General features: G+C 35.7%; 3 protein-coding genes and 1 long non-coding RNA gene across 5 annotated transcripts in view; 3 read left to right on the top strand and 1 right to left on the bottom strand.

Annotated features, from left to right (window-relative positions):
- The window catches only part of LOC116166798 (protein obstructor-E-like), a 35,027-nt gene extending 26,751 nt beyond the window's left edge, over positions 1-8,276 (top strand). Inside the window, exons 4-5 of the mRNA XM_031481936.1 lie at positions 7,897-8,110; positions 8,162-8,276. Coding sequence (XP_031337796.1) covers positions 7,897-8,110; positions 8,162-8,192 — 245 coding nt within the window. The 3' untranslated portion in view covers positions 8,193-8,276. The remainder of the gene's footprint in view (positions 1-7,896; positions 8,111-8,161) is intronic.
- Positions 1-17,072, bottom strand: part of LOC116166801 — a 73,140-nt gene extending 56,068 nt beyond the window's left edge. The window contains exons 1-2 of one of the 2 annotated variants that reach the window (XR_004144403.1): positions 17,018-17,072; positions 16,838-16,861 (exon numbers count right to left, since the gene is read on the bottom strand). This is a non-coding gene — a long non-coding RNA (uncharacterized LOC116166801). The remainder of the gene's footprint in view (positions 1-16,837; positions 16,862-17,017) is intronic. The other variant, XR_004144405.1, reaches the window with a different exon arrangement.
- Positions 8,680-9,976, top strand: LOC116166797 (protein obstructor-E-like). Its single transcript, XM_031481935.1, has 4 exons — positions 8,680-8,818; positions 9,135-9,356; positions 9,405-9,599; positions 9,652-9,976. The coding sequence occupies exons 1-4, from the start codon at positions 8,770-8,772 to the stop codon at positions 9,882-9,884; spliced, it is 699 nt and encodes a 232-aa protein (XP_031337795.1). The 5' UTR covers positions 8,680-8,769; the 3' UTR covers positions 9,885-9,976.
- LOC116166792 lies at positions 10,585-21,073 on the top strand. The gene is made up of 2 exons (XM_031481931.1): positions 10,585-10,676; positions 19,531-21,073. The coding sequence occupies exons 1-2, from the start codon at positions 10,671-10,673 to the stop codon at positions 21,040-21,042; spliced, it is 1,518 nt and encodes a 505-aa protein (XP_031337791.1). The 5' UTR covers positions 10,585-10,670; the 3' UTR covers positions 21,043-21,073.
- Positions 21,074-21,127: the final 54 nt, after the last annotated feature.

The raw sequence follows: 21,127 nt of genomic DNA, 5'->3' as shown, positions 1-21,127 counted from the left end.
AAAAATCGTGAAAAAAAGTACCACTTTCCATACGATTTTTCGTTTAAAAAAGTCCGATAATTTCATCACTATGTAAGAAATATTCATAAAATCATTTATATAGAACATTGCCAAATGGCTTCTTGTTGAGTTTGCCCAGTTTGCTTGAAAAATCAAGTTGATGTACTCGATAATGTTAACTTAGCTTAATGGTCAATTTGTTAGCGGTTTCATGAAGGGTAAGCAAAGCTCTTTTCAATCGCAACAGTTAGTGATTTACAAAGAAAGGGAAATCGCAATAGATATTTCTCTACACATTCAGGTGGTATTTTGCAATTAGGCGTTCGAGAGAGAACCATTACAGTAAGTACATGATTATTATATGCGCTCGATTTGGATTAAATGTAAAATCTCAAATGATACCCTACTTCAAATACGCAAATACGACTATAGTACCTAATGATTGGTTTAATTATTAATAAATCACTTTAATTTTGTTAGAAAGTTTAGTGGAGTGATAATTTTTTAGAAATGTCGCAATCATTATTAATTCGAATGCATTATTTATGGATTACTGAAAAGTTTCCGGTATAAAAGTAATCTAAATCCAATTTTTGTCGATTAAATAACTAAACTAAAATGATCGTTAATATCTGTCGCACGTAAACTTTCTAATGCGAGTCTAATTGGTAATGTTGGTAAAAATTGGAGGATCCTCTTGGGCAATATGAGATTTAGCTATATTGTGATAGGTATCTCCAAAGACTGGCTGTACTTCTAACGTTAGCATATATTTTAGGACAGAACTCTAGGATTCTGTACTTTGGGATTATTATCACTTGAATTCCCTTTACAAATTTACTTTGCAAACATTTTTGTGTAGCGAAGGGTAGCTACTTTCAACTAATATCAATAGATCCATACCATCTAAATTGAAACATTTTCTGAACACCTCAAAAATTTAAAAACGCACTCGTAGATTCTTCGCTACAGTATATAAAAGGGAAGTTCAAGATTATCATCTTCAATTTTGAGAATGTGACAAAGAATAAAATTTCGTGGGAAAATCTTCTAAAACAAGTGTCGACATCGTATGCTCATCGTTGTGTGATTCTGATGCCAGTAATCAAAAATACACGAAAACATTTGGACCGACTGTGTAGCTTCGTGGTAGAGCGTTGGGCTACAGTCGGGAGATCGGGTGTTCGAACCTGGGGCGATTAATTATAATAAACAATTATTATTGCACAAATACTGCACGTTTATATGTAAACTTTACGTGTAGCCTAATGCATATGTGCAGAGAAGTCACACGGTGGTTAATCCAAACTATGTGGTGGATGTCGAAGATTAGACGTTGAACTAAATGGTTTCTCCTTTGAAATAAATTCCTTGCACCACTCTCGAATAAAGCCGGGCTCAGACGACTCGTGTACTTGGCGAATAATCGTTACTTTCGTATACTTGGCATGTCGTGTGAGTGGGTTACTTGTACAATTAATTGTCACTCGTTAGTTTTCCATTTCTTGTCGGTAAAATTGGTCCGAGTCAAAGGGATCACGATTATTCGCACACTTGCCAAGTACATACTTATCTATACTTGTAGAGGCGCTCAAACGGAATGCACAAATAATTTGCCTTTAGTGCGATTATTAATTTAGTTTTCAGTTAAAGACGGAAGCGTACAGACGTTTTTTTTTGTTTTTTTTCTTTTTTTTATTGAAATGGAGTGGACAAATGAGATTGGTTGGAATTTCTTGTTTTTTATGAAAATGAGCCGGTCATTTGGATGGCTAAACACAAAGACCATAAAAATCGAAATGCAGTTAATGATGCCTGGAAAAGGATAAAGTGTTACAAATGTTCGCCCCAAATATTCGCCCTCGCGTACTTGTACAATATACACGTCGTGTGAGTGTCCTGCTTGCCATCGCAACTCGCCAAGCTCGTATACTTCCCAAGTACGCAAATAATTGTGTATTCGCCAAGTACACCAGTCGTCTGAGCCCGGCTTAAGATTATAATTACAAATGTTCATGATTCTCAAACGTTACAAATATCATGGTTATGATCGAATATTTTTCCATAAAAGGTAATCACCGATTCACTATAGGTACACAAAGTGCTCGAAACCAATAATGTCGTACACTTCACAGTTATACGTCTACCTCCATTCGGACTAAAAAGTCACGATGCAAATCACATCACTAAAGCCTGAGTACATATATTTTATCGTTTGATGCATAATTATGGGTGTCTGCCTGTCTAGCAAAACCGTTATCATGAGTGATTAGCTACATAATTAGGTATGTGGAATATCCTATTCACTTCATGGCTGAGTTACCACTATTTGTAAATGCAGGCGCGGAATTTAGATCACCAACTTTGCGTTCATTAATTGCAAGTGGTGAACGTTATTTCTTGGCGTTGGCCTCCACGAGGAATTAAAATTTTTTGTCTCAATTTTTTAGGGTCTATATTCCAACTAAAAATCAATTACTTAGTATCTTGGATACAATTTATTATAATAGCGCTGTCAAGTGAACTGGGTACATGGCGTACATCCAACCCCTAAGGCCAATAGTATTAATACCTACCAATCATCCAAAAAAACTATTTTTCTGTATATTCACAACCAAGAAAGATTTCCCAGATATTGTGGATAAAGCTTATGTGCGAAAAAGTACAACTTTTGGGGTGCTTTTAACTAACTAATTTAAGGTGGCGTTTACAAAAAGTGCAAAAGTTGCCTTGCGATTTCCTCAATAACTTTGTTTCGAAGTAAAAAAAATGAACTTCTGTTAACGACCGATGGTTGCTAAAGGTTTAAGCTTATAAATGAAGTTAAATTTGATAACAAACTATTATTAGTGTGTGATAAAAATGAAAGATGTATATTTTACACTCGATTTTACATGAGAGTTTCTTAACAACTTATTTGCTAAATACCGGCGAAAATACAGGAATTAGCTAAATAATTTTTGTTTCATGCAAATGTCGGAACACTATATATTTGAATGAATGTTATTTCAATCAAAAATTTATACCCAGAAGGAAGTTATTGTGGAAACAAATTTCCACTTTTTCAATGTAAACGCCACCTTAAAGCGTTTGAAAATCACAAATCAATTAGCCAAGCATGTATCAGGTAACATTTTTATGTAAATCGTGAAAACAATGGCGAAACGCAATAATTTTAACCCTCAAACAGCATTTATGTCTCACGAACAAGTGGCGTACACATTTTCGTAGTGGTTTTAATGTTGAAAAACACGGAAGCAGAAGAAGACTATAAGGAGTATAAAACTAAAAATTATCCACGATTTGGCTACATGACAACTTAATTTAACTTCCACAAGTTATAGATGAGTGTGGGAAAAGTTCCAGGAATTTGCCCTATAGTCCCGAACTATAGCACTCTGCAACTATTTTACCCCAAGCTAAAAAACACTTACGAGGTTAAGGATTTTCTTATGAAGATATCCAAAAAGATGCTGTTAGTGACTACATATTTTCAATAGCTACAAAAGATTTTTTAAAGGTATCTTTTTATTGCAAAACAGTAGAATAAGTACCTACCTCGGTACCTACATATGTGAAAAAGTAAATATCTGTCATATTCAGGAAGATTATATAAAAATTTGGTGGGGGTAGCACAGATACCACCAGCGCATTCGCGATTTTGCCCTTTTATGTCTAAATGTACCAAATTTGGTTCCAATCGGTTTAGTCGGAAATGAGGGTACAGACGGACCGACATCATCGAGATTTTGTTTGATTCGGATCCCTGGTGGTTCAATTAGTGTATTTCCCTAAAAAAAGCGAGAGGTTATTTTTTACCCCAATGCAATACCTCCCTTATAATGTGCGAGTGGTAAAAATGTCGCCTCGTATAATAGGCTATAGGTACTATTTTTATTATGCCAGCATATTGCCTCGCATATTGTATGATGAAAAGAAATAGATAGTAAAATATTATTGCGCAGTATATCGGTAAAGGCGCTTACTTTCTACTGTAGACAAATTACTAAACTTTAAGATGATAGTACTTTCTGATGTGAATATCTAAATAATCCTCTAAATTGAACAGAAATTAAATTCACTTTACCTATCTATTAATTGCAAGTGAAATTTTCCTACATTTGAGACAATAATGAAAGTAGGTAAAGATCCGTACCTCCAGATTGAACACGCATCTACGTGTATTTACAATAGGAATCGGCATTCACTTAACAATTCAACTATTAATGATGTTTGTACCCCTGTAAAAGGGGGTCCGTAACCAATTGTGATGATAAAATTTGGTATCTGGTTGTTTCTCAACGTGAGAATGACGAATACAAATTCAATTTTGCAATTATTGCCGGACAACAAAAATAGTAAAAATGTCACGAAATTTGGTATGTACAGGGTGGTTGAAATTCGTGGCTCACCATTGAGAGATGCAGTGTAAGATAAATGGGGCCAAGATTGACCCTTTATGTGACTAAACCACGCATTTAAACTTTTTAAAACATCCTTGAAAATAACTATAGATAAGATGATATCGTCGAAAAACTGAAAATGTCCAATTTTCATTTTCCCTAGCTTTAACGGTCGGAAATGGACGGTTCCCGTTAGCATCTTCTATGGGCACTTTTTTTCGGATAGTCTGAGTTTCCAGAGCAGAGCACGCTAGATGTAAAAGATACAGGCTTATTTCTTATGTACGCCACATTGGATTTTTACGGAATAAGACAAAGGACAGAGGGCAAAAAAAGAAATTCATTTGAATGCATCGCTTCATTTTGAAATTTTTCTCGCAAATTTCAATAATAGAGTGTGACACATCATTATTTTTCTTTTTTTCTTCTATCTCATTTCGTAAAAATCCAATATGGCGCCCATAAGAAACAAGAAAGTAGTAGGTACCTACCCTATAACATACGGAGTGTCAATTTTAAAACTTGCAATCGGCCATATTTTCCAAACTAAAGAAGATATTGAATATCGCGCAAAACCGTTTCGGGGGTATCGATGGGGAACCAGAATGACGTTATGAGTGATAACCCCCCACCCCCCAACGCCCCTCTTCAAAAATCCTAAATGGCAACCCCATACTTGTGGCACATCGTTGGAAAGCTACTGAAAAATGCTTTCCAGTGGTACCAATAAAGTCAATATTCATCGAGACAATTTAACAAAAATTTAATAATGACTTCAACCTGAGCTACTTCATTAAGTTGGTTGATTTCTTTTTTATTGATAACAGATCTCGTTTCTTCGAATTTAGCGACCAAATCTTGAACATAGGCATGGCTTAATAATTATATTAATTATAAAATTGTTGTTAAATTGTCTTAATGAATATTGACTTTATTGGTACCACTGGAAAGCATTTTTCAGTAGCTTTCCAACGATGGGGTTGCCATTTAGGATTTTTGAAGAGGGGAGGCTGGAGGGTTAAGGGATGGTGAGGGGTTGTCACTCATAACGTCATTCTGATTCCCCCTCGAAACCCCCGAAACGGTTTTGCGCGATTTTCAATATCTTCTTTAGTTTGGAAAATATGGCCGACTGCAAATTTTAAAATTGACACCCTGTATACATCTAACGTGTTATGGAAGATTCTCCGATTATTTTCAGAAGGTGTTAACGAGACCATTTCTGACCGTTTGAGGTAGAGAAAACGAAAAAGAAATTTGACATTTGCAGTTTTTCGGTGACTTTCAAAGATTTTTTCAAAATTTCAAATGCGTTTTTTTGGTCACCAAAAGGGACAACTTCGTCCGCATTAACCTACACTGTATCTCTCACCGTTACGGAGATCCCAATAGTGAACCACGAATTTGAACCGCCCTGTGTAGAGTCTTTTAATTTCCAGACCCCGAAAATGCAAACCTTTATTATCCAGGGGAATATTGGGAAACGGTTTTCACGTTGTCATGCGGTCAATAATAGCCATTACGCTTACCAACCCTTTGGGCTTTAATTATATGTAAAAGTATACAGTGTGACACGTCATTATCTTTCTTTTTTTGGTCTCTATCTCATTCCGAAAAAATCCAATACGGCGAAATAAGAAAGTAGTTGCCAGGTAGCCTGTAGCTTCTACCATTGTATATAGTATATACATACATCTTATATACAGTGCTTCTACATCTAGCGTTTTATGAAAATTCTTATAACAGATAAAACGTGCTAACGAGAACCATCCATTTCCGACCGTTTGAGCTAGAGAGAAAATTAAAACAAGGCGTTATAATTTCACGATTACTGCATTTCCTTATATCTCCTCCAGTTTTTGAGATATTTAGCTCAAATTTGGAATATAAGTTATGTTTAAGGGCTTACACAGAGCCTGCTATAGGCCCTGACTTAAATCATTGGTCGTGTCAATGGTAATAAGAATCTACAGGGTGATATTTTCAAGGGTAATGTTCCATTTTCTATTCCTGAACTATTTTTCGATGTACCCATGGTAGATTGTATAATAAGGAACTCATTTTCTGGTTTAGTAAGAAACTTTTGAACCCTTGTAACTCTTTTCTATCTGCGACGGTTATCGAGAAAAAAAATTAAAATCAAATTTCTGTAGTTGCGAAATGGTCCAGTAGACCCTGAATTTATTTGTATCTCTTGTTTTTGTTAGTAGATACCGACAGTTTGTATTTGAAATTGTGTTTGTCGGAGATATAAAAAAAAAACCGTGAAATTATATCACCCTGTAGATTGCTAATGAAGCGTTTGCCAAAGCAAAAGAATTACTCCAGTCAACACGTAGTTTATTGATAGAAAAAGCTCGGAAATTAATGAAACTTGGGGATGTTATTCAGGGATGATTAACAAAGATTTTCTCAAGTTTTGGACCTCGAGGACTTCTGTGCGAAAAGAGAAGATGGGGGAAAAACTGTACAAATTTTTACATTCCTACGGATTTTCTTAAATAACTACGGCAAAAGCCTCGTCCATAAAGACCCAGTTTATGTACTTGATATATAAATAGCTATTATAACACTGACATTTTAAACCGTTTCTAAGATTCATTTAAACTCCTCGTTTCTTAAGTTATCTATAAACTTCAATGTTTCTTACAAAATTTGTCGTCAATGGCAACGTCCTTTATACACTACTTAAAATACGCTGCTTAATTTTTCGTACCTAATGTTGTTGATTCTATTACCATGGTTACTACCTACACCAATTTTGAGAAATATTTTTCTCTCATGATAAAATATTAACAAAAGACGAATTCAGATTAACTATGCTTCAGTGTTATAAAAAATCTTGGAAGATGACACGGTCGCTCGGATGTAAATGGGCTTTAAAGTATCTATAAAACACCTAGATATAAAAGAAAACTGTGTCCCTAATTTGAAACTATTTGATTTGGTGTTAGTTCTATATAGGTACATTCGACAAGCAATCCTATGTCATATACCAGAAATCAATTTTTTTGGTCGACTATTTGGACAATCATATTACTATTTGGGTGGCAAGGTTCAACGGTTTCCTCGGGTTACATACGTGTACTAAGTGCTGGGCTTAAAATATAGACATGACCAGTGAAAAATATTCAATATCATAAAACAACTCAATTAAATTAAAAACCAGATCGCAACTTATTCAAGGCTTCCTAAGAAGTAGCGATAGTTCGTGTTAGGGACAACCCAATTAATTATTATGTAATATAGGTATGCATAACTGTAAAAATCAATTAAAATAAGCGGGTATTGATTTACAAAGCAAAAGACAAATTTGATTGTTTATTGAGTAGCATTTATCTATGAAGACACCGCACCTTAATAATTAACAGTAAAGCGTGTCTAACAAAAAACCTTTTGAAAATAAAAAATTCTTGCACACGTAATGAATTAGTATGCAGATGTTGCTAGGTAATACGAGACACGAATTTTAATTATTTTCGCGTAATTCTAGACGTTCTTGATGATGGATTTATTTGTCCCGATGGTCCCGTACCAGGCCCAAATGGAAGACCATTACCTCACCCGACGTTTGCACATCCCGACGACTGTCAAAAGTTTTACATCTGTAGGAATGGCATTCAACCACAAAAAGGATCTTGCTCGGTCGGTACCGTTTACAATGAAGATACTTTCACCTGTGATGACCCTGACAATGTACCCGGATGGTATGTACGCATTCTTTTTAATAACAAAGTCAAAAGACGTTTTCATTGCAGTGAAAAATACTACGAAGGAAGAAAGGTTTAATTACACGTTACACAACGTTTTCTAATTACTTAATATGTGTGTTAGATTAATTGTATTTGAAAAATAAAGTTCTTTGATTATTTAGGGAATGTATTGCTTACATAATCTGTTACCTATAATCAGAGCAGTGAAAGCTAAAATTCAAATGGGTTATTGCTTTTATAAAAAATTGTACGACTGTGTTAAATATTGTTGAAAATTTTAAACAATGCTGAAGGTAATCCAGTTTTAATGAACTTTATCAAGTAAACCGGTCAAATGCCGTTTTTGGTGGAGAAATCGCGAATGTCACCAATAAGTATTTAAAAAAATCAGTTTTGTTGTTTTACATCATTAACTTTCTCTCAATTTCTTTTCGAATTTATATTGTTAACATCGAAATTACCGCATATTATCTTGGCTTTTACAACAGATCCCTGTTAATTGGCAGTGTGGGTTCATAGTACGTATATCACTGATTATAAATATTGAATAGAATTAGTGAAGGGTATGTACCCAACAGACGGCGGCGTGCGAAGCAGTAGCAGCTAGAAAGTGTTGTAAACGTTCTACGGTCAGTCATCAAGGATATTTCAGCATGAAAGGCTTCCTAAGTGTAACCGTGGTATTCGCAGCCCTTGTTTTTGGTGAGTTTGACAAATTTGTATAATTTTGTCTATAACCAAAATTGCTAAGTAGGTAATGCTATGTTATTACACGCCTATTTGTGAATGGGCATAAAAGTAGTAGTTGTAGATTTCTTTGTACACGATGTTGAAGTTGTATGTCAACTCTCTACGTTGCAACTGGTAATTGAACATATTTAGTTCATGAAAGTTGTTTCTTTAGATTTTTATCCCTTTTCGTGATCTGGTTCACTTGTATAGATTTCATTTTTGTTTTCATCGCAATAATAATGCCGAATGCAAAAGAATTTGAAATTTAATTCTTTTCACTTTCTAGCACAAGGGGGTGTACTCGTTCAAGACGCACCCGCTTGTCCAAATCCAGAAGGAGTGCACGCTTATCCGCATCCAGAATCGTGTAATTTGTTCTTCTTATGCACTAATGGAACCCTAACGGTTGAGCAGTGCGAAAACGGTTTGCTTTTCGATGGAAAAGGTTCGATACACAATCACTGTAACTACAACTGGGCGGCCCAGTGTGGAGAACGCAAAGCAGATTGTAAGTACATACGCAATGATAATCACACTGACATGTTTTATGTAACAGTAACTCCAATCAGCACCCCCGGCTGCGAGTACCAATTTGGTTTGTATCCAGACACACCAGAGTGTTCCGTCCATTATATCAAATGCGTCCATGGCGAGCCCTTACCACACCAATGCGAACCTGGTCTAGTCTACGATGATAAAATTCACGGATGCAACTGGCCCGATTTACTCATCGAAAAATGCAACCCCGAAGGTAAGGTGTCGTTGAGTCAATCAACCGAAAAAATTGAAACGTTTGCTTATAGCCGTTGTCGGATTTAAATGCCCAACTAAGGTGCCATCCCATACCGCCGCAGCTCGTTTCTGGCCATACCCGCGATTTTCCGTTCCCGGCGACTGCCATCGTTACATCACCTGCGTCAACGGATTTCCACGTCTCATCGGATGCGGAGACGGCACGCTTTTCGACGAAACAACCCTAACGTGCGAGGAACCCGAAGTAGTAGCGCAATGCGCTGGAAACCACCTCCGAAAATAAATCGTTTTTCATTTACACAACTTTCTCCTTTTCGGCAATTGAATAGTTTATAAATTTTTTATGTACAGTAATAAAACAATAACTTATTTCCACTTTTTTCATTTTATAACGCCGCTCCTTACCATAACCTGATCACCTTATAAAGGAAAACACTTTTCACTTTTAAATAATGAGCGAAATTATAATTAATTTTTTACCGTGTAGCCGATTAGAAGGTAAATGGTCATGTCAGTTATCTATAAATAAAAGATTCGAAAGCTAAAAAACTAGTAGATATATGCAGTTTACTTAAAAGCAACTTCTGTCCACTGATCCACAAACCCACATACTGATACTTCAAGCGCCTTTAGGTGCAAACTTGATGTAAACAACTCTTAAATCCGGGAATTTTTCCTCATTTTATCTTCGTAATTAGGACCTTGTGTAAGTAACGCTTTTGTAGTTACCTTAGCATCCCTTGGGGAATGTGAGCAATGTGACCGTTTTTGCGGAAATTGCGACAAAAACAATGGGAAATCTATATATAGGAACGTCCTTAGTTAATTATGCATAACCAACCGAAACCTGGGGGGCATAAATTCCTTAATGATACATATTTTGTTTATAATGTGGGCTTTAGAGATGGTATAAGATGGCCAACGTAGAAGGGATATATAAGTTAGCATAGTGACCTAATTGTTTAGTTTACTAACTGTGTGGTATAACATCTTGTAGTTTCAGCAAGTGCTTTGGTTTGGTGATGACCGCGGTAGTGATATTTGCTTAAGGATAATAACCAAATTCATCATGAAGGTAAGTTAAGTAAACTTTATTTACCTCTTAAAATAGAGGGTCGTTTCACTTACTTCAAGATGTTATTTCTGTTCATTCCTGTACTATAAAGTAAATTAATTTAAGTAAACTATGATAAATATCCCCTTATCCCAGGACGACTCGACCACACTTCTGAGGGAACCAATACTCTATCAAATATCTCATATTAAGGGATGTCTGTGTGGTCCAAAACGACAAATTACAGCTGTTTCTCTTCCTACATGTTCTAAAGATTGCTAGAAGAAAAGTTTGTGCTGAATGACAAAAAAATAAACTTGGTGTTTGGGTGCAGTTTCGCTGGACGCACTGCCATAAAACCACCCTAACCTTCTGTGTAATGAAGTAGGTATCGTTTGACTATAATTAATCGTCGCAAATTCAAAAAGTGCAAAACTTTCTTACATTTTCTAGTATTCAATTAGTACACTTTCAGTAAACGTACGTCTTTCTCGTTTGACACCAATCTTTATTCACTAATTACCCCCAGATCCTAAACACGCTTACAAGATCAATTTGATGATAAATAAAATTGATGAAATTAAGGTAAAAATACGTAGGTAATTAAGGTCAGTTTTTAGAAGAGACAAATAATTCTAAATCGTACTCCATACGAAATTAATTAAACATTTTCAAATCACATTCATTGAGAAAAAATGAAGATGAAGGTTAGAGAAGATGCTCGTTAATGAATCCTGCATCATTAACCTTGCGCGGGTTTCACGTCTGGTATTAAAATCGTTAACAGGTTAATTACCTAGACGTTACAAAATGTGCACATCCAGGAAAACGATTGTTTAAGGAAATGTTACGGATTCTAATGTACAGTTTCTTTTAGTATGTAATTAGTCAGATTGAAAACTAAAATTTTTAACCTTAAGTTTTTTTACTTTCATAAATAGCATTAATAAAACACTGGATGAAGAGGAAGAATCCTCAAAGTAGCTTAAAGTGTTGGTATAACGAGACATGCCTCAGTCAATATTTCTAGAATTTTCACTTTCTGACATGGTCACTCTCTCCATCGTAAAATTCTCTATTTGCATTTGGGATTTTTCACTCTTAGACGAAATTCGGAATTTATTTTTCGCCGTATGGAGGTTAATAAAAGGTCTACAATTCGGTGAAATTGAGTAGGATTGTATGGAACTGTGGGAATTTGGAGTAGTGGATCGATTAAATTGGTCTGTTTTTACATAGTAAAGCGGGTCTCTAGTGCAAACATATACAGAGCGGTCAATATGCATAGAGCAATGGTAGGTGTACCGTTATTATGTATTATTGAGAAAAATGAATTATAAGCACCGATTTTGGTATTAGGATTTATTACCCAATTTTTGATAAAATAATGAGAAATACACATGAAAAAGAACTCATTCGTATATCATTAGATGAGAAAAAAAAATTCATTCAATTGGTGTTATTATAAACCCTCTAAGGACAACGATCTGCAAAAAAAAGCTTTTTCCCAGGTTAATTCCCTATATTCGGTTTTAAAATATTCACCCGGTATGTAAAACTGTCAAAAACGTTTTTCTATATCGGAGTTTTTAGAGCTGTGATGTCATAGAAATTTTTATTCAATTATTCGGAAGACTTTTTTTCTGTGTACAGGGTGGTTCAATCTCCGCAACGGTGAGAGATACAGTGTATGTTAAATGGAGGCAATGTTACCTTTTTTTGCAACTAGAAAAATGCTTTTGAAATTTTTTCCTCGGAAAAATCTTTGAAAATACCTGGGATCACCGAAATATTCCCTAGCTTAACCGGTCGAAGATGGACGGTTCCGGTTAGGACTTTTATATGGGCACTTCTTTCGCAGAATCTGACCACGGTAACTAGATCTTGCCTAATCAACAAGGATATGAGGGCGATGAATTAAAATGAATTTCTTTTTTTGTCCTATCTTAGTCCGTACAAATCCACTGTGGCACCCATAAAAAATAAGTAAGTAGTAGCATGTAACTTCTACATCTAGCGTGCAATGGAAATTCTGATAACAGATTCAAATTCTTCGAAAAAAGTGCCCCTAGAAGGTGCTAACGGGAACCGTAAATTTCCGACCGTTTAAGCTAGGGAAAATGAAAACGAAATTTGACATTTTCACTTTTTCGGTGATATCTGGTTCATTTTTAAATTTTTTTTTTAAATTACAAATGCGTTTTTTAGCCAAAGAAGTCAAAGAAGCAACTTTGCCCCCATTTAACATGCACTGTATCTCTCACCGCTACGGAGATCCCAATGGTAAGTCACGAATTTGAGGTTTAGTGAAATAAAATCTGGACTTTTTATAATGGTCTAAATGATGAAAACATTGTGAATATAAATAGAAAAAACATAACTCCAAAGAGATCTTTAAAATAAGGGTTAAATGGAATTTTATCAATGTTACTGTTGTTCCTAATGGATTGTTATATCTAGTTTGGTGAAGTAATAAAAAATCAATTATTACTAAGGCTGCTACTACAAAGGGTGTATACAAGTGTGAATTGCATGAAGCCAAGCTCTGGAGTAGGGGTTCTGTAACGCATCAAATCTATCTTTGTCAGTTTCGGATGGAAAATTAAGGGATGATTCGACCAACTACAATTTCATTCCATTTATTTTGTAATTCTCGGATGGGGGGAATGCTTGAATAGATCTGTTTCCATGAATCCAAAGCATTTTTCAAATGGGGTAAATTGGACATTGTAGATACGAGTGACCTCACTTCAACTGAAAATGCCAAGAAAGCGGTGCAACGTAACCGTTATCCAGTTTCGCGAGAAAATGACAGTAAAAAAAGATATATCCATACATCAGACTGATTCGAATTCGAGGGTCACCATTGGGATCTCGGGACTTGTAAGAGACAGGTAGGTAGATTAATTTTGGCAAAGTTGCATATTTTGATCCTTAACAAAATGCAGTTTCCGAGTACTTTCGGAGATATCCGGAAAAAACTTGCAAAATCGTTATTTTTTACTGAAGTTATTTAAAAATGTTTTTCAAAATAAATAACATTATTATGGCCACTTTTTTCTCTCTACAAGATGCTAGTTAGCGCATTTTTTGCAAATTTATTTGTAAAAAGTAGCTTTTAATCTCACTTTGGCTGGCTGGCTGGCTGGCTGCAAATGTGGGCGCGTAGAAGAACTCTTGTAGAAAGGCAACGGGTGTACGTGTATCTACAAGGCCGTGAAATTTGTCAACCTTAGGGACATGGCTACATGATGTGGGGTTGGCGACATCTGGGCGTCATCCTCGAGCGTAGTATACTAACGTGAAAGTTTTTCAGTTTTTTCCTATTTTCTACTACAGTTTTGGTCCGATTCTTTTCAAATTGGTGTGGTCGGAAAGATGTTGTAATCGCGCACAACTCCTGCGTGACGGAATTTTGTTTTTTGTCCTAGGGGCGAAATTAACGACGTTTTGCGAGGCGCGCGAGCGCGTCTTCGAGAAGTAGTCAACTTCGGGCGCCTTTTACCTTCCATTGCGAACTCACGCGGTTTAACGTTTCGTAAATCTCGAATCGCTGTCTCTCTTTCTCCTGTCGCCAATAGAAGCGAATTGCGGGTGAACGGGCCGTCGGAAGTGGCTACCGTCAAAGGGAATGTGGTAGCCCCCGACCCGATTTTAACTTTAAAAGAGAATTGCGGGTGCACGCGGAAAGTGGGAAACGGTTAGTGAATGTAGTAGCCTTCGACAAGATCTGTTATTGATGGTTGAATCGAAAGGGGCTAATAGAATACTGATCTGCCACACAAAAATGCGCTGAAGTCCCTTCGATCTCACACGAGGACTTTGATAATTTTTTTAAATTTTAAATCCGACGTTTCATCTCCGGTTAACCATCATCAACTTTGTTTTTTCTTATGGAACTAATTTTTACTTTTTGTGTCATTTGATAGAGAATTTTTTTCTAATTTCAAAAATGAAAACATCGCAGTTTTTTTAATATTGTTAAAATATCTTCTTTTTTGCCTGGAAAACTTTGTCTTGAGTAGTTTATGTACATAATTTCTTGCGTTTTTACAAATTAATAGCGTTATTTCTGATTAAAAGATAGTGACGTTTACATTTTTGAAATTAGAAACAAATTCTTTATCAAATGACACAAAAAAGTAAAAATGACTTACATAAGAAGAAACAAAGTTGATGACGGTCAATGACCGAAGACGAAACGTCAGACTTGAAATTTAAAACTAGTAGAGGGAAAAAAATGGGCATAATAATGTGTCCTTTATTTTGAACTACCTTTTTAAATAATAAAAAAATAAAAACGATTTTGCACAATTGCTTTTTTTCCCGATCGGAGATATCCGGAAAGTAGTCGGAATTTTTTCAGTTTCAACACTGCATTTTGTTAAGCATCACAATACGCAACTTTGGCAAATTTAAACTATAACCTACCTCTTACATCAAAACGTCCTATCCTACTGAATAAATAAGTTCCTCAAAAGCATAAAGATTGTTTTCGAAGACAAAAAATACCTTTATAATAAAATCTGTACTTGCTAAACGAAGGAGATGATGAAGATACCGAAGACACATTCCCACTCTTCATTAAAAATGGTTGGGAATAACTAAACCATAATCAGTATGTAGTAAAGTTAAATCGTCTTTCTTGAGTCACTTTTTTTCGGATTTTGTATTTGCAGTTTTACAGGTACGACTTTCTGAATAGAATTGTTTCTTTTTTTAAAAATAGAAACCCCATTAAACTGCTGATATTGTGATTTATAATGGCTTTGTTCGAAATGCATTAAGCAAAAAAAAAAACCTTAAAATAAGGTATAAAGGGTGTACCTACAGAAGAATTTCTTTAATACATCTCCGTTCTGTTAAAAGCGAGGTTAAAGCAGATCTAATTTACAAACAACTCCACAACCGTCAAATGGCGAAATTTCAATATTTTATTTTTCAACTTTAAGGGAAGATTTTTGTTTCAGTTAAATTTATGTAATGGATAACCTGCAAACTGTAATCAGTGAAAGTTTCGTGTTTTAAATTTCAAGTAAAAAATACTCGACCCCAAGTTACAAGTCAAGTCAAATTTAAGTTTTCAAGGATTAAAATGTAAATGTAAGGTTCAATTGTCAAGTCTCCCAATAAGTAGTAAAATTTAAAGCAATTATTAACAAGAATCAGACGCCACACTTGTAACTTCAGCCTTGAAACTTCAAGACTCAAGATTCACAAAATTCTAGCGTAAAAGCATTGAATAAAAATTTATTCAATGGTAAAAGTCTAATTGTAAAAAATTGTCACAGTTTAAGTTCCGGGATTTAGACACAGGCTTTCTTAAATGTTTTAACGCCAACGTTCTCGATCCTAAAACTGGAGTTTCAAGCAAGTTTCTATAGGTTGGAAATGCCAGTCTTCAAATTTGCAAAACACAAAATGTCAACCTTATTTTATAGGCAACCTTTAAACTTCCAGGCCCAAAACTTCAAACTGAACGTCATGTGAAACTTAAACAGTTCAAGTAAGTACCAAGGTGCAAGTTCAAATATCAGGTATACTTTCTTCAAACGTTATGCAAACAAGATTCATGTTTAAACACCACGCATACGTAGTACTATGCGATCAAAAATGGGTTGCTGTCGAGTCACCTTTGGAATTTTTATTTGCATGGGAAATCGTAATTAACTTGAACTCTAAATTGGGATCCATCTTGTAAGCTCAAAATGGAGTTTCAAACTTCTTCCAAATTTGATAAATATACCTTCCCCATGAAATTTATTGTTGTAGAAAATAGTAAATGCGAATTCGCATTTACCATTTTCTACAGCAATAAATTTCATGGGGAAGGTATATTTATCAAATTTGGAAGTAACTTGAACTTCCAAAGGCGACATGACCGCCACTCATCTTTGATCCCCAGTGACATAAGCGTCAAATATGAAACCCTGCAAGTGACAAGGTTCACACTCGAGAGCTTTTATCAAACTTTTTCACGCAGCGAAGGTTTATTTCATTGCAAACATTTCAAAAATTCTCTACACATTTCCAGAAATTTGTAAAATAAACTTTTGTGTACCTACAACATAAACATCGCGCGTCGGTCGTAGGAAAATCAAGAACAAAATTATTTTTCATTTCAAAAGCGATTTCGCTCATTAAATTACAAAGTGCATGCACAAAAAACAAAAGACACTGACCTTAGCTCCATTTTTGGTGCATTTCTGAAACAAAAGACAAATTAGAAAAAACGTAGATAGCAACACGACCACCCAAACAAATATTGCAAAACTTTTACCTGTCATAATATTGTTAAAAGCCGACAATTTAACCCCTAGCATTCGCAAACAGACTTCTTAATCCAAAACTACAAAACTCACCCCTTCAGTGGCAAGAAAATCCTCACTAAAACACTAACATTCGCATACACAACCGACGCGGCACTAACTTAAATTATAAATGATGCGTTATAAATTCGGTACCTGGGCTGCAAAAGGCGATAACGTTAACAAAAGGTGTTGGGTCAACCGCCTACGTGGCAATCTTATCGCGTCACACATGTTCAATATAATTGAAATAATCAAAGCCTTACAATTTATAGAGACCATCATCGACATTTTTGTATCCAAATTTTCCGATTCTACTGGTCATTAATTTTAGAATAACAACGCAAAAATTTCACTTATTTTCATTAAGACTGGCTTAAAGTTTTCGGTATCAGTTGTGGCAGAAAGGCTATTCCGAAGTTTCATTTGTAACACTAGGCAAAACAGTCAGTCAGGAACGTCTTTGAAATATTCATGTGCCACGAAAACATCTCCCCAAGAAATTCACACCCGAAAATTAAGTCACTATTGCAAAATATTAAGTTTAGTAATATGCACATCAAAAAATGTACCGCAAATCTTTCTCTCACGAAAAATCAATCAGAAAAAATCGCATTCGAAAACTCTCCTTCGGAGTATTAACGGCTCAAAAAAGGTACCTAGAATCTAACTACTTTGGGGAAATATTCGCCACCCTCGCTCCAGTAAACCAATAAGCGCCCCGTTTATCCGACCAAGGAGAAATATGGGAAATACGGTCTCCTCGGAGTGAAATGACACAAATAAAGTCGCTCCCAAAAAAATTTTACCACCGCAAGAATATTCGCCCGCCCCTAAAAATTGGTTCGGTATATGTACCCACTACCAAGAAATATCAGGGCATATAAGAGACAATTTTGAACCTGATATGTCGTTTTCGGTAAGTTATAAGAGGAATTAATTAATCATATTAGATTTTTTAATCTGATCCGCCATGAATGCACCAAAACGACCATACTACGAAAATCAATTTTGCCTAATTTATCCAGTAACAAAGATTTTAAATAATTTTTAAATTACCCCTTAGTTTTATACCGTTACATCAGTTTTTTTTGTTTTCAAATAGGATCATAGTGACTGAACCTAGGTATATTTTGAAGGGCCCTGTAGGTATATAGGCTGTTTCACGCAAACCATTACCTAAAAGTATTCAGACTCCCATTAATAATTTAAATCTGCAAATTTGCATACCAACATAGTTTTTTATGCTCTAGCAAAAGAAAATATGATCATAATCGTTTCACGTCCGCTTGTACCGACCGAAAAACCCTATTTACTATTACTATTAATAAATCATAAACAGAAGCAGGCCATGATAACAAACGACAAAATAAAAAACAAACATCAATTGAGGTATTGTTTTACGTGACTACCGTTTTTTTCAATCCATAATGGCATCCTCTGATTTTCCGTTGATAGTCGCCTCTAGAATTCCTACTCCATTTCATCAAAAGCCCTTCTAACCCTAAATTGCAGTTCTTCAAGAGAAACACCTGGTGTTTTTTGTTTTTTATAAGACCTCACACATAAAAGTCCATTGGTGTTATATCTGGAGATCTAAAAGACCAATAGCGCGGATCTGTAGGCCTAATTAACCTGTCTTCCAAAATGTTCAAATACATATAAGCGTCATGGGCAGAATGAGCCGGCGCGCCGTCAAGTTGAAACCAGTAGCTTTTCCCAGGTAATGTTTCCAAGGATGATACAATAATGCGTATAATTCAAGGCCTCCTAAGAATTTGAAAGTCCAAAAATTAAAGCAGGTTCCATTTGAAAAAGAAAAGGTTCGAAGTTATTACACTTGACCATTAATTTTAAAACACCTTATAGAAGGACGATCAAAATTTAAATCATACGCATGTAGCATCACGTCAATATTATTGATTTTGGAAGACTTTTTGAAATTCAAGTCAACGGAGCGCTAAGGAGAAACAGTCAAACGTCAAAAATTTTGAAAAATCTTGAATAACTTGAAAACCTTTGTAACGTCATGTAAATATCAAAAATGCACTAAAATATAGGGTGTTCTATTTAAAATAAAAAACTTGCTATTCACTTGCGGTTCAACCGGAAAAGACACGATCACGAAAAACTATGTTGGTATGCAAATTTACAGATTTAAATTATTAATAATAAGTCTAAATACTTTTAGGTAACGGTTTGCGTGAAACAGCCTGTATATTTTCCAAATGACTACAATAATTTGCAACGGTTGAATGAAAATATTATACAATTTTCTTTAATTTCATTTAATTAAATGTCAACATGTCGGTTAATTATTATTTTTCTGGCCAATCTCGTATAAATTATCGTAAACAAAGTATCAGGTATAAAATTGTCCGTAATATCCAAAAATGTACAAGACGTACCCATTTAAATTTTAAAATATATGCTCAAAATTTACGCAACTGATACTTAAATGTTAAAATCAGTAATCATACTTTACAAATTAATGTAGCTTAGGCAGTTTAAGGATTGAACACACCACATTGTTCACATTAAGTAATGTGCCCTTCTTTATTTTTCAGGTACAATTATTTGCATCATCTGTAATATTTCTGGCAACGATATGGTTGGAACAAGTAGGCAGTGCGAATATGGATTACAGATACAAACCTAGAGGACCACCACGTCCCTCAAGACAGCCTCCACCTCCACATTACTTCAAAAAATGGGAACAGAACAGACCATCAAGGAATACAGCAAGACCACCGCGGCCCATTCCCTTAGAACACATTCCACCCAATTTTTTACAACCACAAGCTCCCGCTCTCTTGGGTCACTCAGTTTTAAATTCTCAAATTCCAGTGCGAAACATATGGCAAAATCAAAACCAAATTCACCACCAACCGCTGCATCTTCCGCAGCCGGCACCCGTAAAAATCAAGAAAGAGAAACCTTTCCAATTTTCACAGCAAATTAACAACGTTCCTGAATACGATTATCAAATACAAACTAATACGATACCATCTCACACATTTCCAATCAAACAAGTAGGCGAAAAGGGACCAATTCATACAATACCTGCTCCGAATTTAAGCCCAGCCGATCGGCCAGCAATTATTGAAGAACAACAACGACCGGCGTACAGTTACATTCAACAAGGACAGCAACTCTCAACTATACCAAATCTCCATTCGTATCAGGTGACGGAACCAAACGATCACTTAAAAAATGCTCACAAGAATTTCCGAGACCAACAAGTCTATTTTTCAACGGCACAGGCACACAATTATAAACAGCAACCATTTGGAAGCGCCCCAGAAACTCCTTCGTATTCTACCAATATCCAAGATCAACAAACTGACATCGCATTAACCCAACACGAAATTTACCAGTTAATAAACGCCCATTTAACTCAAAAACAACAAGAACCGCAGCAATTATACAACCACTACGACGTACCTTTAGTCTCTCAAACCCTGGTGCAGCAACCCCACGAACCTTCAGCGAACGAATACAACGCGCTATTAGGCCATTCCCAGATTAAGGTCTTGCAACCACACCCCCAATATCAGATGCAGAAGACAGCATTTACCACCAGCCCTCAGTTGCAGATGTACAATTACGAGAGACACGCAGACAGTGGCGCATTTCCAGGAGGAATGGTGCAGGGACAAACCGAACCCTTCATTCAGGAGATTTTTGATGTAAACGATGAAAATTTGGGTAACGGCGTCGAATCAAAGTCCGACATACAAGACAAGTCCTCCGAAGGGGCAGTGTATTACACCAGCTTACCTAATCGTCAAGCAGCCGAAACTTTGGCCTCATTGCAAACGGCCGGAAAAAGCAACGTCAAGCAGGACAGCGCGAATAGTAAAACTCCCTTGGAGATATACGTGCCCGATACGCAGGAGTTTGCCAATTTTGAGGTTAACTCCTCTATACGACACAAGAAAGATAGCGCAAATCCCGATGATTTTGAGGCAAACGACGATTATGCCGACAATCAAGCCGTAGATGAGTACGAAAGTGATGGCAACCAAGAAAGCCAAAGAATGTTTGGAAAACGACTAAAACCAAAGCAGAAAGATTAAATAAAGGTTTGTTATGTGCTAGTTGATATTGTATTTATTGAATTTGTTATTGTAGTATTAGTTGAATAAAATCAAGGTAGTGCAA

This window comes from Photinus pyralis, unplaced genomic scaffold (genome assembly GCF_008802855.1).
Source record: "Photinus pyralis isolate 1611_PpyrPB1 unplaced genomic scaffold, Ppyr1.3 Ppyr1.4_LG3b, whole genome shotgun sequence".
Taxonomy (NCBI): domain Eukaryota; kingdom Metazoa; phylum Arthropoda; class Insecta; order Coleoptera; family Lampyridae; genus Photinus; species Photinus pyralis.
The sequence above is the reverse complement of the archived record's forward strand: the minus strand, read 5'-3'. Positions and strand labels throughout refer to the sequence as shown.

Coding starts and splice junctions, on each gene's coding strand:
- LOC116166797 (XM_031481935.1), top strand. CDS start 8,770: ATGAAAGGCTTCCTAAGTGTAACCGTGGTATTCGCAGCCCTTGTTTTT. Junction 9,357..9,404: donor TGGAGAACGCAAAGCAGATT/GTAAGTACATAC, acceptor TTTATGTAACAG/TAACTCCAATCAGCACCCCC. Junction 9,600..9,651: donor CGAAAAATGCAACCCCGAAG/GTAAGGTGTCGT, acceptor GTTTGCTTATAG/CCGTTGTCGGATTTAAATGC.